The 15527-nt window shown below is 40.9% G+C and overlaps 2 protein-coding genes across 10 annotated transcripts in view; one reads left to right on the top strand and one right to left on the bottom strand.

Annotated features, from left to right (window-relative positions):
• Positions 1-767: 767 nt before the first annotated feature.
• Positions 768-12072, top strand: ctnnb1 (catenin (cadherin-associated protein), beta 1). 4 transcript variants are annotated; one of them, XM_081696660.1, is made up of 18 exons: positions 768-939; positions 3720-3876; positions 5150-5200; positions 5586-5810; positions 6024-6277; positions 6493-6731; positions 7055-7256; positions 7366-7510; positions 7630-7733; positions 7844-7873; positions 8210-8548; positions 9176-9334; positions 9421-9540; positions 9794-9944; positions 10205-10326; positions 10567-10627; positions 10889-11110; positions 11320-12072. In XM_081696660.1, exons 3-17 carry the CDS (start codon positions 5188-5190, stop codon positions 11095-11097), a joined length of 2373 nt encoding a protein of 790 aa, XP_081552786.1. In that variant the 5' UTR covers positions 768-939; positions 3720-3876; positions 5150-5187; the 3' UTR covers positions 11098-11110; positions 11320-12072. The 4 variants fall into 4 exon arrangements, with proteins under 4 accessions (XP_081552786.1, XP_026879033.1, XP_026879035.1 ...); XM_027023232.3 differs by lacking the exon at positions 3720-3876; XM_027023234.3 differs by lacking the exons at positions 3720-3876; positions 10889-11110.
• Positions 12073-12507: 435 nt separating this feature from the next.
• The window catches only part of ulk4 (unc-51 like kinase 4), an 88765-nt gene continuing 85745 nt past the window's right edge, over positions 12508-15527 (bottom strand). For all 6 annotated transcript variants that reach the window (XR_014117003.1, XM_081696653.1, XM_027023227.3 and 3 more), the window contains 2 exons: positions 13772-13857; positions 12508-12690 (listed from right to left, as the gene is read on the bottom strand). Coding sequence is in view for 5 of the 6 variants with exons in the window: in XM_081696653.1 (XP_081552779.1) it covers positions 12606-12690; positions 13772-13857 (171 nt within the window). In the remaining variant the exon portion in view is untranslated. The remainder of the gene's footprint in view (positions 12691-13771; positions 13858-15527) is intronic.

The following is a 15527-nucleotide window of genomic DNA, read 5'->3' as shown; positions in this document are numbered from 1 at the left end:
GGCGTTAACTTACCTAGGGTTAGCTAGCTAGGTTATGTATCTTAGGTTGCTAGCTATAGAGGCTAACACAAGGCACAATAACCTGAGCTTCATCTTGTTACTATTAGTAAACGGAACAGAAAACATCACTTCCCAAAGGAAACGATGTCGGGTTTTAAGCAGTCTCACTCTATCCAGCTAGCTATTTGTTTATCTCAATTCAGAATGTGAAATTTAACCAGACATGCCGCTGAATTTCCAGCTAAAACTAAGATAATACAGGTTTTAAGTAGCCTGTTGTATTGTTTAACGGAAAATTGACATTTTAAAAAGTTCCCTCACCGTCCCCACAACTAACCTCTCTGATCTGAATATATAGCTACTTAACTAAAAATATATCTGGCGAAGAGAAATTCCTTGTCGCAAACACCCAGCTACCTACCAAATCAAACCCCTTCATTCGGAAACAAGCACCACCGTTAACGCTGTAACAGTCATAAAACTTAATGAGTAGGTGCGTCCTGTGGTCACACTACAGCTGTATAACAGATATATTCTTACGCCAGTGTAAAACACAAACGAGCAATCGAGCGATAGTTTGTGTGTCAGTGTTTCTATGAAAAATCACATAATGAGCACAGATTATATTTGTTTTTGTATTCGTGATTTTCGGCCATTTAAATGTGTTGAAATCTCATCTATGCATGCCAAGGATCTACTTTAATCAAGGCGACGGGATACAGTGGTCGCAGGAGTTTTTATAATGGCTTGCTCTAATGGTTTGACGCCATCTTACTTTGCTTGGTTCTGGAGAAGGGCTAGGGAGTGGATATTCCCATCTTTTCCTTGGAGGAGGTGGAGTGTGTTGCGGGTGATTTGTACACGTTTTATCCGGATTGTCCTCTGAATTATTCACTTTAAACTGCCTACAAAGAAAGGAATATCCACCTTTTATCACAGGTAACTATTGTTTTTAGATGTTAAATAATTATTTTCAAGCAATATTTTCGGTAGCGAACTATCTGTTTTAGGTAGGTTAATCCTGCTTTTTGCTCATGCCAGTACCGTGTGTGTTCTTGCAGCAGTTGGTTAGCTGGCTAGCTCACTAGCTAAGCGGCTAATTGACTCGCTTTCCAGCTGAACAACTTGCACGTCGTCCAAGACAAACCTTTAACAATGTCTAAGTACCTATAGATAGTCGTACATATTTCGACGAGATTTGCGTCTTGGAGTCATATTGTTTTGTCTTAATTTCTGTGACTTCCGAGCTCTGCGCACAGGTTTAGTGCTAGTCGGCTAACCTTGTTTGCTAGCCAGGTTGGCTATCTTGCGAGCTTTTGAAGCGCCTATGCTACTGTTTTGGCATCAAGATGCGCATTTTGCTAGTAGCAAACAAGGTAACTAACCAGTTATGATAGTTAGACTATCAGCATGTTCAGTATGTTAAGTTAGTGTTGGCTGTGGTGTGTGTACTGAATTTACGAAGCAGTATTTCATAGCAAAGATAATTACAACTTGACTTTGGGGGCTGGGTGCTCAAAAGTTAAGATTAATATCGCTAGCCAAGTTAGCTAACCTAGCTAGGTTACAGAAGTTGGATAACTTCTTGTTGCCTTCGATTAGTTTTTGTTCCGGTAGCTTTCTGTTTGGCTGATCAGTTCAAGTAACTAGCTTTGAATTCAATAGCTGGAAAACAAGTTAAGTTTTCTTCCTAGGCGACGTTGGTGAGCTATCTCGGGCAGGGTAAACTTGGCTAATTGAGTGAATTCGCATAATAGCCGGCGCTGGATGCGTTTTGTCGTTTGGTGTATGTCAATTATTTTTAACACGTTCGTTTTGGCTTTGGTTTACTTCGAGGTTGGCACTGTTGAGATAGGATTACATAGTGTTTGGAGGTGCTGGTCAGTGTTGGTTCGTGTAAAATTGTATCGCATTAAAATATACCCTGAAAAATAACCACCCTAAGGCCTCCCCCGTCTCAAACAAAGGTTTTAAAGTGTAGTTTAGCAGTTGTAGTTAGAGAGGAAGTCGAGGAGGAGCTTGAGTGAAATTTGACTCTGCCTATACTGGCAGCAGAGGTCGTGATCGGGTCTGGTTTATGGGGGTGGGGGTCTGGTTAAATATGCGCTCTACGGTTGATTTACAGTCCTTGGACCACAGCGCACTAGTTTGGGAATTCTACCAAACTGTCATCTGGGGCAGCATGGGCTCTGTCGTTCTACAGACTTCATCTTGGACTTAATCCCTCATATCAGTTTCATCACGGCATTTATTCGGAAAATGCACCTTTTTAATTGATGGTCGCATAACAGTGAATTTTGCTTGGTTTCCCACCTTTATATTATGAGCGGATCTCTGACACTACAGATTAGCTGTGGCATCCTTTCCTTATTTGAATTAGCGTTTCTCTCGGTTTGAGTCTTCCAGCATTTGGCACTTGCACAGACGTGCTAAAAACGGGTTTTACTCACCATTTCGTCTGACCAGCCAAAGGAATTTGTATTTTCATTTTACTTTAAAACACACGTTTTATTTCCAATCGTTAATTCTCAAATTTGCTTAATCTTTAAATGGCATAGTCTACAAATAACCTGCTGCATAAAGTCCAACACAGTTCCACAACCTTTTCTTTAGTGCTTGAGAAGGACCATCTATCTGGCTAATAACCTTATTGTTAAGTCTAAACACTACAACACCTTAAGCAGAGTAGACCTTGCCTGAACTTTCCCTTTCAAAACCTCAATTTATTTCATGCGCATTCCTTAAAAAGTCTTACGTGAGTAGGCCAGTGTTCTTTTTTTCAACTGTTGGGAGCCCATGTTGTAGTGTGCCCGTTGTAATGGTTGATATTCAGACACTGAAACATGCAAGAGCACACAGAAAATGTCAGGTTTGCTTGGTGAGCTTGTGAATATTTTAAAGACTTTAGTAGGGTGATTTGTTTTTAGAGTAGTGCTTGTTAAGGTAGCAAGCAATTTGCATGCTTTGCAAAATGCGTCTCGTCAATTTGGCAGAATGAATTCAATGAATTGGGAGTTTGTACTATGACTGTAATTTTGTCAACTTGTACTGTGAAGTTAGTATTTGCTGAAGTTTTTTCTGCCCCTTTTGGCTGTTTAGTGGTCCTCCTGTATGCCTTCATCTGGTCTTCACTGAACTTAACGCAAGCTACAACAATTGAATATTATCCAGACAGCTGGCTGACACACAATAACACAGGGTGTAGAACCCAGGCAGCCCTCTGAGCGAAGGCTGGCCAGGTCTTTGAATGCTGACTCCAGCATTCCACTGGTGTTACAGATGCATCACAGTACCTTGTGTGCTTGGTGCAGGGTCAGTATGTTTAGTGAGAGTACTGAATCCAGTGCAAGATACAAATAATGCACTTTATGTACCTCATTCTTTTCTTTTTTTATTGAAAACTGAAACATGTGATTGTAAACATCTAAAGTTTAGTTTGTGCTGGCTGACCAAACAGTAGAAAATGGGGATTACAACTCATGTTTTAGTTTAGTTTTTCCCTTGATGGCTAACTATTAGAATCAAAGAATTGGCATTTAAGAACCAGTTTTCTGACCCAGCATAACCTGCACTTGTGAAAGTATTTGACTTGATTAAGATGTTTTAACAATTGCACTATTTTGCATGCTGTAACTTCATCGTAATTTGAGTGAATAGTCATGCTGCAGCAGTGGATAGGGCCTCTGTGCTGCTCCTTTTATCTCCACAATTGATTCCAGATGCTGGAACCCTAAGGCTGAGCCACTTGCTGGCTGCTGTGGCCTCTCAACAGCCCCAGGCAGAGGCTCGCAGAAATGCTGTTATGCACGATGCTCCATCAAATGCAGTTCAAATGCTCTGCATTCTAAGGATGGAGAACTACATGAAGGAAGATTGGTAATGCAGGTCTTTATTGTAATACTTGTAGTCTGAATAATGTTCTAGCTGGACTATGAGATAGTGAGGTCACTTGCTGCATATCTGGTAATATAGAGCTGTTTGTGTTGGTGTACTAGCTTGATATTAGACTAGCGTTTTTGATTTAATGTCACTCCCCCCATTTCAAAAACTTAATTTCTGTGGAAGATTGCTTTAAAAATGGATCAAAGCAATGTGAATGGATAGTCTAAAAATTCTAGCCTGTTAAAAATATTAAATTTCTAATTTCAGCTGTGCTGTCCGGTTTCACTTTTGACTCAGTCAGGTGTTGAACATTTGTCAATTTTTTTACCCTGATATGCTTTAAACATAGTCATTGCAGTTTAACATGCAATGTGCCTATTTACTTGGATAATGTTTTTTGAGCTATATAGCTGCTGCTGTTTTCCGCACAAAAGTAACATTGGGAATGCTTAATATAGCCTGTGCAGTAGTCAGATTTTAAGTTAAATAAGGTAAATAATGTATGTAATGTAGTAAAGACGTGCGTACATGCTTTAAATTGTCCAGCACCCCAGTGAGCCTTCATGTGAATGTGGATATCTTTATGGGAAAGGGGGCATTTTGCTCATTCACTTGGAAAGGGCTTATGCATTTGCATTGAGTAGATGGGCTTAGGGCTTATGTTATGGTAATTTCAATTGTGCAATAAAGGAGGAGGGAAACAAAATTGGGCTGTGATGGAGTAAGTAACTGAATGCCATCATGCTTCGGTAGGTGTTAACTGCTTTTTATGGGCAATAGGCACTGAATAGCTAGAACATGTTGACTCAGGTTTGTAAGAGTTGAATGTTGTAACAGGCACTTAATAGAGGTTTCGTTAATTCTTACTGCCTATGTAATTAACGTTTGAGAATGGGGTTTACTTGAAGAGCATGGGAAAAGAATATTCAGAATAAGATGGTTGACAAGTTTTATTTATTTATTTTTTTTCAAATGAGAGCATGCATGGCATTGGTGCCAAGCATTTCAGTAGAGTACTTATTTATCCCCATGGGGAAATTTCAGAATAAATACTGAATACACAAACTAAATATTCTTAATGTGTTCTGGTGTCCATATTAGTAGTAATTGCCTATCTGTGCAAAGGAATCAGAAATTCATTATGGATCTACCCCTGGATATTTAAAAATTTCTGCAAACTTTATTATACAGACATGATGTTTGAGCTCAGTGGGAGATGTTCATGCATCAGTGTGGAGTTCAAATTAAAAATACCTGTTTGTTTCAGATTAGGAAGCTGTGCTGGCAGCAGGCTGAGTGAGGAACATGGCGACCCAGTGTAAGTTCATATTTTGTCTTGGCCAACACTGTCCAACTCTTTCAATGTACTGTGTTCTTCAACTTCCTGTAGTGAAGCCAGATCCCCATTTGTAAACGTTCAATTCCTGATTACATTTCTCTTAATTATGTGGCCTAACTTGACTGGGCACTTTCAGCATGGAGGAAAAAAATTCAAAATGGTCATAAGTGTCTGTATTACTTTGTTCCTACAAAATGCACAATAGTTAATTGCTGATTGCAAGATTAAAGTACTGGAAAGTACTGTAAACTAGCCAAGTAATGTCACTGCAGTGTAGTAACAGGCAAGTTTTAGGTCAACCCTATATTAAAAAAGTAGAGATAGCACCTTAAAACTGGCCTTATCTGCTTCTCTCCATACACAGCTGATCTGATGGAGCTTGACATGGCAATGGAGCCAGACCGTAAAGCTGCAGTCAGCAACTGGCAACAGCAGTCCTACTTGGACTCAGGTATCCACTCTGGAGCCACCACCACTGCACCCTCCCTCAGTGGCAAGGGCAATCCTGAGGATGAAGATGTGGATAACCAGGTGCTGTATGAGTGGGAGCAGGGGTTCAACCAGAACTTCAGCCAGGACCAAGTGGCAGGTAAACATTGTCCTGTTGACATTTGCGTCGCAGGAATACATGTGTCAGGGGAAGATGTCCATAATTTAGATTTTCTAGCATTACAGATTTAAGTCCCGTGAATTAATTGGCCAAGCCTGAGTTATTTGCGTGGTAATGTTGAGATGTTGAAAACCACCAGCAGAGGTTTTGTTCTACTCTGGTGTGGAGCTGAAGTTTTTCTCACTTCCTTAGATATTGATGGCCAGTATGCCATGACCAGAGCCCAGAGAGTGCGGGCTGCCATGTTCCCAGAAACACTGGATGAGGGCATGCAGATTCCCTCCACACAGTTTGATGGAGCTCAGCCTACCAATGTGCAGCGGTTGGCTGAACCCTCACAGATGCTCAAACATGCAGTGGTCAATCTCATTAACTACCAGGATGATGCAGAGCTGGCTACTCGTGCCATCCCAGAACTCACAAAGCTGCTTAATGATGAGGATCAGGTAAGGTTTTTTTGGTGTTGCATCTGGTCTTTTGGGTTTGTTTCCCAATATATAATGATTAAATTTAATGGATTGGAAAATGTCGTAATGGAATCATCCTCTTTTCCAGACACACTACCTAATTCCTAGCCCACAAGATGTCCATGGGAAGAGACCAGTCTAAACTATGGAGCAAGTACTGAATGTTCCTCTGTGGCTTTTTTGTTCTCTTCCAGGTTGTAGTGAATAAAGCAGCAGTTATGGTGCATCAGCTTTCTAAGAAGGAGGCTTCGCGCCATGCTATTATGCGCTCTCCTCAGATGGTGTCAGCCATCGTAAGGACCATGCAGAACACCAGTGATGTGGAGACAGCCCGATGCACGGCCGGCACACTTCACAACCTCTCCCATCACAGAGAGGGCCTGCTTGCCATCTTCAAATCAGGAGGCATCCCTGCTCTTGTTAAAATGCTGGGGTTAGTCCAATAAGCCCTGTGTAATGACTGCATATTCAAAGATCATATTTTCATTCATATTTAGTAGACATATGTCTTAGAGCTTGTATAAATGCATATGCTGATTCAGCTCTAGTATAATGAAATCTGTTGACATTAGATTGTACCCCTTAAAGATGGGGTACTGAACAGTCCAGAGGTTAAGTAATAGTGTTCCCATTGATCAAACTAAAGAATCGAGGTGATTTGATCAATTTAATGTGCAAGACAATGTCTCATCCTGATGTCACTGTGAAAGGGTTTTCCCACTGTAGTACTTGGTCTCATTGTTGTTGTTTCTCCAGTTCTCCAGTGGACTCGGTACTGTTTTATGCCATCACAACTCTCCATAACCTGCTGCTGCATCAGGAGGGAGCCAAGATGGCTGTGCGTCTGGCTGGAGGCTTGCAGAAGATGGTGGCCTTGTTGAACAAAACAAATGTGAAATTCCTTGCCATCACAACAGACTGCCTTCAGATCCTTGCTTATGGCAATCAAGAAAGCAAAGTAAGAGTAAAACCAGTCTAGACAACTGTAGTGCTGTAGTTGGTTAGTAAATTACTAGCTATTGTAGAAATTTTGCACTTGTTAGAGCATCTTATGCTTTGCTTGCCAGCTCATTATCCTGGCCAGTGGAGGCCCTCAGGCTCTGGTTAACATCATGAGGACATACACATACGAGAAGTTGCTGTGGACCACTAGCCGTGTCCTGAAAGTGTTGTCTGTCTGTTCCAGTAACAAGCCTGCCATTGTTGAGGCTGGTGAGTCGGCAAACATTCTCAATACACTGTAAACACTGATGGCTCAGTAAAGGCCCAGATCAGGATTAGGTTTCATTTGAATTTGACATTGTAGTCAGATTGTTTCCTTGTGTGTTCAGGTGGTATGCAGGCACTGGGTCTCCACCTTACAGACCCCAGCCAGCGACTGGTTCAGAACTGTCTGTGGACGCTCAGGAACTTGTCAGATGCTGCCACCAAACAGGTAATTGCCTGACTCTCTTGTTTCCTCCTTCCTCCACCTCTTTTAAACTTTGCTCTGTTCTTCCTACATGAGCGCTCTCTCTCTGTCTCCCCACTTTTTCCATGGAGAAGACGTCCTTAGCTGAAGTAGATGTGCTGCAGGTAACAGTCATTCCTGCCTTTATCTGTGCAGGGGAGGGGGCTGGCAGCCCCTGCCCTAACAGTTAGGACGTTATTCATTAAAGGAAAGCCATAAGATGAAGCATGAACATATGCTACATATGATTATGCTGGCCATTTTATTCTCATTGGCATGGTGGCAGAATGTTGTGGCGTAATTGTCCTTATCTTGTGGTGGTTGTGGTAGGATTACACTTCATGCAGCAAAATGTCAGATGCTTTGGTCATTCAAATGTTTATTGGAACTGAGTTGTCCTTAACATCAGCGTTTCTTGGATTGGGATCGCATTAAGGTTTCCTGTTGCTTTCCACTTGTAGGAGGGCATGGAAGGTCTGCTGGGCACTCTGGTTCAGCTCCTGGGTTCTGATGATATTAACGTCGTGACCTGTGCTGCTGGTATCCTGTCCAACCTCACCTGCAACAACTACAAGAATAAGATGATGGTGTGTCAGGTGGGCGGCATCGAGGCACTGGTGCGTACGGTCCTGCGTGCTGGAGACCGGGAGGACATTACTGAGCCAGCTATTTGTGCCCTTCGCCACCTCACCTCCAGACACCAGGATGCAGAAATGGCACAAAATGCAGTGCGGCTGCACTATGGGCTGCCAGTGGTGGTCAAACTCCTCCACCCTCCTTCACATTGGCCTCTTATTAAGGTAAGTAATGATCCTTTGTAGCCAATAGTTTAATTTACTCAGGCTCTTAAATGACAATCCCAGCAGTTTGTAACTTGATCTCTTGTTTCTTACTCTATCTAGTGCTCAGCCACCACAAGTGGGTTTGAGGCATTCATCCCTGTAAAGAACAGTAATTTGACACTTGTAGCTTAAGGGCAGATAGACTTCTATTATAACTTTCAAGTTTAAGTTTCTTTGAACAGGTAAATGCGTTGAAATTGTCTGTGGTAATCAGCCACATGGCAGAGAGGCAGCAAATAGAGATTTCATGGAAAAATATTCCATATTATCCAAAGGATATTCCTTTAAACAGTCAGCATCTAAATGAGAAGTCCACTTGCTCTTAAGGTTTATAAACATGGTCCAGCTTATGAATGTGGTCTTTGTCTTAGTTTAGACTTATGGTTCTGGGCAAGATTAATGTCTAGCTAATTAGTCCTCAGAATATTTCATAAAATGTCTGTGGGGTTCCACTGTTATCTTGGCAGCCTTAAGATCTAAGTGGGTACAGTTGGGTCTTTAGGGTTGGGCTTTGATGGCTCCCCTTAAATATATACATTTCTCTTGAAAGGGGTAATGTGTTCATTCATTCGTCTTCTCTTCCAGGCTACAGTTGGGTTGATCCGTAACTTGGCTTTGTGCCCTGCCAATCATGCACCTCTTAGGGAACAGGGTGCAATTCCTCGATTGGTCCAGTTGCTTGTAAGAGCCCATCAAGATACCCAAAGACGTACATCCATGGGAGGTACACAACAACAGTTTGTGGTGAGTTCTGTGCTTTTAAATTTCAGTAGATGTAAAATATTGACTTGTGAGGAAAAGTTTTGCTTACTGTCTGGTTTGCTTTGCAGGAGGGAGTTCGTATGGAAGAGATTGTGGAGGGCTGCACTGGTGCACTGCACATTCTAGCCAGAGACATTCACAACAGGATTGTTATCAGAGGACTCAACACCATTCCACTTTTTGTCCAGGTTAGTTCAGTTTCGTGGTTACTGCATGCTATCACTTTAACCAAACTGCATCTTATTTGAATTCATGTTTGTATGCCTAGATCTGATATTTGACCTGATACTGGGATATCGGGCTTTAAGTTTTTGTAGAATTAGAGTAAAACAGAACGTAGTCCTAAAGTAATGAGAAACAAAACCTAAAATTCAGTGGAGCTATGGGTTAACATCTCCAGCAGTGTTCCTGACCTCCCTGCATTTTCTCTCTTCTCACTAGCTGCTGTACTCCCCCATTGAGAACATCCAGCGTGTAGCTGCAGGAGTTCTGTGCGAGTTAGCCCAGGATAAGGAGGCTGCTGAAGCCATTGAGGCAGAGGGAGCCACTGCTCCCCTCACAGAGCTGCTTCATTCCAGAAATGAGGGTGTTGGTGAGGACCCAACTGATTCTTTGATTACCAGTTTTAGCAGGAGTAGGTATATTAAACGGAGGTTTGGACCAAATTCAAAAATTTGGTTGAGTTGCTGAGCTTTTGGTAGATGTCACCAGACAGCAAAGTATTCACCAAGTGACATTTTTGTTTATTTTTAAGTGAGCTTGTCCCTTCCAGTGCCTCCCACTAGAGTCTAGGTACTGGTTGTGTTGAGCTGTGTGTCTGCTTGTACTGATGGCACTATCTAACTCCCCCAGCCACATATGCTGCAGCAGTACTGTTCCGCATGTCAGAGGATAAACCCCAGGACTACAAGAAGAGGCTGTCTGTGGAGCTCACCAGCTCTCTGTTCAGGACTGAGCCTATGACCTGGAACGAGGTAGAGCAGCTCATCCCAGCTAAACCATGTCCTAATCCCCATGCAAGATTATTGCCATAAAATGAATCTTGGCTCAGAACTACACACTGTATTACCATAAATTCAGACGGACATTAAAACAGCATAAAATTTCAAAATGAAATTTAGAAATTTGCTAAAGCTCAGAGTAATTTATGAAGTGTTTTGAATGCTGCTGCAAAGTCAAGTGCTGAGCTTATTCATCTTTTTTTTCTTTTAAAGACTGGAGACTTGGGACTGGATATTGGTGCTCAGGGAGAGCCTCTTGGCTACAGACAGGATGGTGAGTTTACAGCCATTTTCCTCAATTTACTGTTCTCTCAGCATGGGTGTTCGCATGCTCTAATTCGTTGCCTTGAGTGTGGCACATGCTAAACATCTCTTTGATTAGAGAGCACAGTGAAGCATCCCCTTCTCAAGCTGTGTGTGGCTGAAAGACTTAAATACTGAGTTTGCTGTTATGAGCTGCTTGTTTAATATGCTTCTTCTAACGTACGTGTGCGCTATACCTCTCCCTCCACTCCCTCTCCACACTTCCTCACAGACCCCAGCTACCGCTCCTACCATTCTGGAGGGTATGGGCAAGATGCCATGGGTATGGACCCCATGATGGATCACGATATGGGTGGGCACCACCCTGGCCCGGACTACCCAGTGGATGGCCTACCTGACCTTGGTCACACCCAGGACCTGATTGATGGGCTCCCCCCAGGCGACAGCAATCAGTTGGCTTGGTTTGATACTGACCTGTAAATAAACTTTTTAGGTGAGCTACTAAAGTGCTCAGACGTGCTCTTTATACGAATGGCAGTGTTTGGGTTTGCACAGTGCTTAAGCACCCTGTGTGTGGGTAGTTCACAAGATATATAATGCATGCTGTTACCAGAACTAATCTGTTGTGCATTATGAATGTGAATGGAATTGTCCTAGTCCTACGTGGTTCCCAACACTGATACTATTGTTGTTCCTTCACAGCTGTACCGTCTGATCCGAATGAATCTGCATTGTGATTTGGCCTGTAAAGTTGCTAAGCGGTCTCAAGAAAGTGGGCTAGTTTCTCTGGAAGTGCCTGACACACTAATACAAGCTGAGTTTCCTATGGGAACACGAGCAAGTAAAACTTTTTGTTGTGGTCCTTGTTGGTCGGAGTTTTAACCGCAAAGGAGTTTCGGTGGGGTAGCTGACTCAAAGAAAGCTCAAGAGGTGGATCATATATTGGAATTTTCAACCTTATCCTTGCCTGAAATTTCTTTTTACATTTTAATTTTTATTTTTTTATTCTTCAGTATAATGGTACTTATCTAGCTTGCTTTGATACTTGTCCTTTATTTTGCAGTAATTTGTATTCTTTTCAAATCTCTCATAGTGTTAAATTATAGTGGTAATGCTCCATCAATTAAGATTTTATCAAGTTTATGGTGTAGAACACTAATCAGTTGAATTGTATTCTGATCAAGTGTAATATTGTGTAGCTTTTGTATAAAACCAAGAATGGGAGAAATGGTCCAAATATCGGCTTTCTTGCTTTAATGAGATCACTGTTTCTGGTGTCACAGATGTTCCAAAGGGGTCTGCAATCAGAGGGGGCCAGTTCTTTATTTTTAATTTTTCTTCCTTTTTTCTGATGGTAGCTATAGAAGGTTTTGAAAAGAACCCCTAATTATTGTAGCCTGCTGTTTATTGGAGACATGATTATGACATGGCTAAATAAAAATAATGGACATTAAACTTGTATTCATGTTTTGCTTCAGGGTATCTGTTTAGTCTCAATGCTAAAGCTTTTGGTTTAGAAATGTAGTCTACAGGAATATTTTCTGTAGCAGCTGATTTTATAACCAGCAAGACACATTTGTGTAATTCACTTGACATTGGAACAATTACCAGTCATCTGCAATTTCACAAATCGATGAATTGAATGGCATACTTCCTAAGATTACCTTAAAAACTACCACTGTGGACCTGGTCATTTAATTAAATTCTTGTAGCTCATTTAATGTTTTTAACCATTACAATTTTAAATGGGATATTCAAAGTAAACAGCTTGTACATAACAGTTAACAATTTGACTTGGATCTGCTGCCTTGAGTGTAGCTCTAGATGTACAAGTCTGGGATTTTGTATTACATTTGTATTAACCTTTGGGCACACGTCACACACAATGGATATAGATTACTACTGTTTTTAATGTACACATTCAACAGAACAAATACATCCTTATTACTAACATCACAAAGTTAAAAAGTATTAGAAGCTTTACTGGTTCAAAGTATCCTGGCTCCATCAAAGTATCCAAACCCTTTTAGAATCTCAGCAGCTAGAGACCTTACTGTGGTATCTGGGTAGGACCTGGAAAACAGTAGCACTGAATTTAAAGATTTGAGTAGACATCACACAAGTATTATGAATAACATTCAGACTAAGTTAGACATGACTGGAGGTTAGGTCAAAGATTGTACAGTAAGCTTTTCAATGTCTCCTTAAATGCTCATTCTAAATTAAGAGAACATTTTAAATGGCAAAAAAACTGCATGATTAGAACTGGCTGAAATTTTGTACGATGGTTGTTTACTCATGAATATGCTAATATGATAATTTGAACACAGTGCCAAGTACAGGCTGGCTTGAAAAAGATAACAGTTTATACCATATGTATTATTGATGCTCTCTATAGTGCATGAACTTTTTAACTGTACTGCATAAAGTTATTCTGCTCTCAAAACTAATCACTACAGGCCAGATTAGCTCCTCCTATTAATTCAATTAATGCTAATAGTGATATATTTTAGCAATACATTCACTACAATAAATCTATCTATGCTATTAACACAGCAGGTAAAGATGAATGATTTATGGACATAGCCTAGTGACAATGCAACTAAAGGTACTACAGATTTCCATTGAGCATATTGGCTGGATCATTATAAGAGACTGCCTTGGCAGTGCATTGTACACTGCTGCAAAATAACAGTTAAGTGTGTGAAGATTTCTGCACTAAAAGCATTTTCCAAAACAATTTTATATTAATATTGCATGAATGAAAAAAAAAAATCTTTCTGCATTATGAGGACATTGTCTGTGACAAAGCCTAGCAATAATGCACTGCTTGCAGCACAGGTTGCTGCCACTTTGCCAGAAATACAATAATGCTGAAGGTTTGCTTCCAAAGCATGTATGGGCAACTTCAAAGGAATGCCTTCTCATTTTAGCAAAGGAAAGGGAGGGGGACCGAAGGAGACATGAGCTCCCCAACAAAAGGCCCGTATCAATCTCTGGAAGAGGCAACAGCTCAAGGAAGCTCTCAACATGATGGTGCCCTGGCCTCATCCAAAAATGGATCAAAGCACAGGGTCTCACTGAGAAAGTGTAACAGAGGGGCTGAGGGTTCCACTGGAGGCTGAATAGAGCTTGTTTTTCTGAGTTAACTCACCTGCTATCATGGGCCAGTTTCTGGAGCACGAGTGCCAAGCTCTGACCTTCTTCTGAACTCCAGCAAGAAATGTCTACTGTACCCATCTGTGTAGGGAAAACATGCAATGAGGGCACACTGTGAATTACAAACACTAATTTGATACCAAGAAAACATACATTACAGACATTGAGAATAGACAGATATATTATCTTTGAGAATTCACATGGATAATGTCCAATGTGACTATCTCTTCTGACAGAAATAAAAATCTAATAATGCAAAACCTAAATGTTTACAATCACAGAAGGCTCACAAGTCAGCAGTAGCATGGAAATATCTAAAACTACTAAAGGCATCATAAATGGAATAGACAATCACGGAGCAGATAAAGTCAATACAAAAAAATCAACAGTAAAACATGCACATTAATAACTAGGAAGAGTAACTTTAGCAGGAGTTTCTGAGGAATGAGAGCTTATGAGGGGTACAGGGGTACTCTGTGGCAATCTCTGATGTCATCAACTCAGCCTGCTGCTCCTTCGTCTGGCTGCCTGCCTCATGAAGCGCCTGTTACTAAGCAACAGTGTTATGCACCTGGGGAGACACTCAGCTTCGACTTCTTCCTGTTCTCAGTACCACTCCTGAAATCAATTCCTTTCTAATATAGTACACAAACCTTTGAATTTTCACACATCTGGCATTGTCTGCAATACAAAAAACCCCAGATATTGTCAACCCTATTGTCATTTTACAAACACATTTTCACGCATGCAAACATGCGGCTCAAATGATTTTTCAAATCAAGCAAATAAACTGGACCCAATTTTAAAGCTATATTGTGTTGATAATGCAATAGACTTAACCTGTCTGACAGTATTTTCCATACACACCATAATAACATAATACTGTTAACAGGGCTTATATAAACATTGGCAAGTAAAATCCATAGAAAGGCTGCTTAGTGATTTTTTTTCAATCAATGCTATCCATTTAAAGAAGCAAAAGTGATTCAGGGACACACTCTTAGTTTTATGCTGTAAACATACTCAGACAAAAATGTAATTTATTTTAGAATATACTAAGAGACTCATTACACAACAATTACATATAGCAAACATGCTGAAGATATAGGGGGAAAAAAATCACATTACAAAAAAATCCCTATAGAGCTCTGGTAGCTGTTAGAATGAAAGACAAGGAACTGCTAAAAATAGCAGGTAGAAGGTCTTAAAGAAAGCTTTCCAGCACCTGAGTGGCTCTCAGTTCTTAACTGTTTACAGGACATCAGCCCTGACTACTGACTAGGGAAAGTTGTCCAACAAGGTGATGTGGAAAAAACAAATCTGAGCTGGGGACTGCGTTTGGTTGCAGACAGAAAAAACAGTTGTTCCACCATGAGCTCAGTACTTGTCTTTATACACCTTAGAACAAGACAGAGACAGAGACAGAGAAATAGGGATGGGTTAGGGTAGACAGGGGGTGGGGTGCATGGTCCAGCTTTATACAAAGAGAAAGTAGAGACATGAGGAGATAAATATGAACCTAGTCAGGAAAAAGAAAGTTTTAGCTCAGAGTTGAAGGTTATTTCGTTTATCCAGACGACAATAGTGAGTTATTCAATCGAATCCTGTATACCTCACAACTAAATATTTTTTTCATAGCCTTGCAATACAGTAATGCAGTGTTATAGCTGATGGGGACAACAAACTATCTGTCAGTGCTTAGATAAGTAACACCTAATCAGACCTTGAACCTAATAGTGAGTTTTCAAAAC

Source organism: Electrophorus electricus, chromosome 14, assembly GCF_041902795.1.
Source record: "Electrophorus electricus isolate QZ-2024a chromosome 14, ASM4190279v1, whole genome shotgun sequence".
Lineage (NCBI taxonomy): Eukaryota > Metazoa > Chordata > Actinopteri > Gymnotiformes > Gymnotidae > Electrophorus > Electrophorus electricus.
This window is presented reverse-complemented; position numbering and strand designations above follow the sequence as displayed.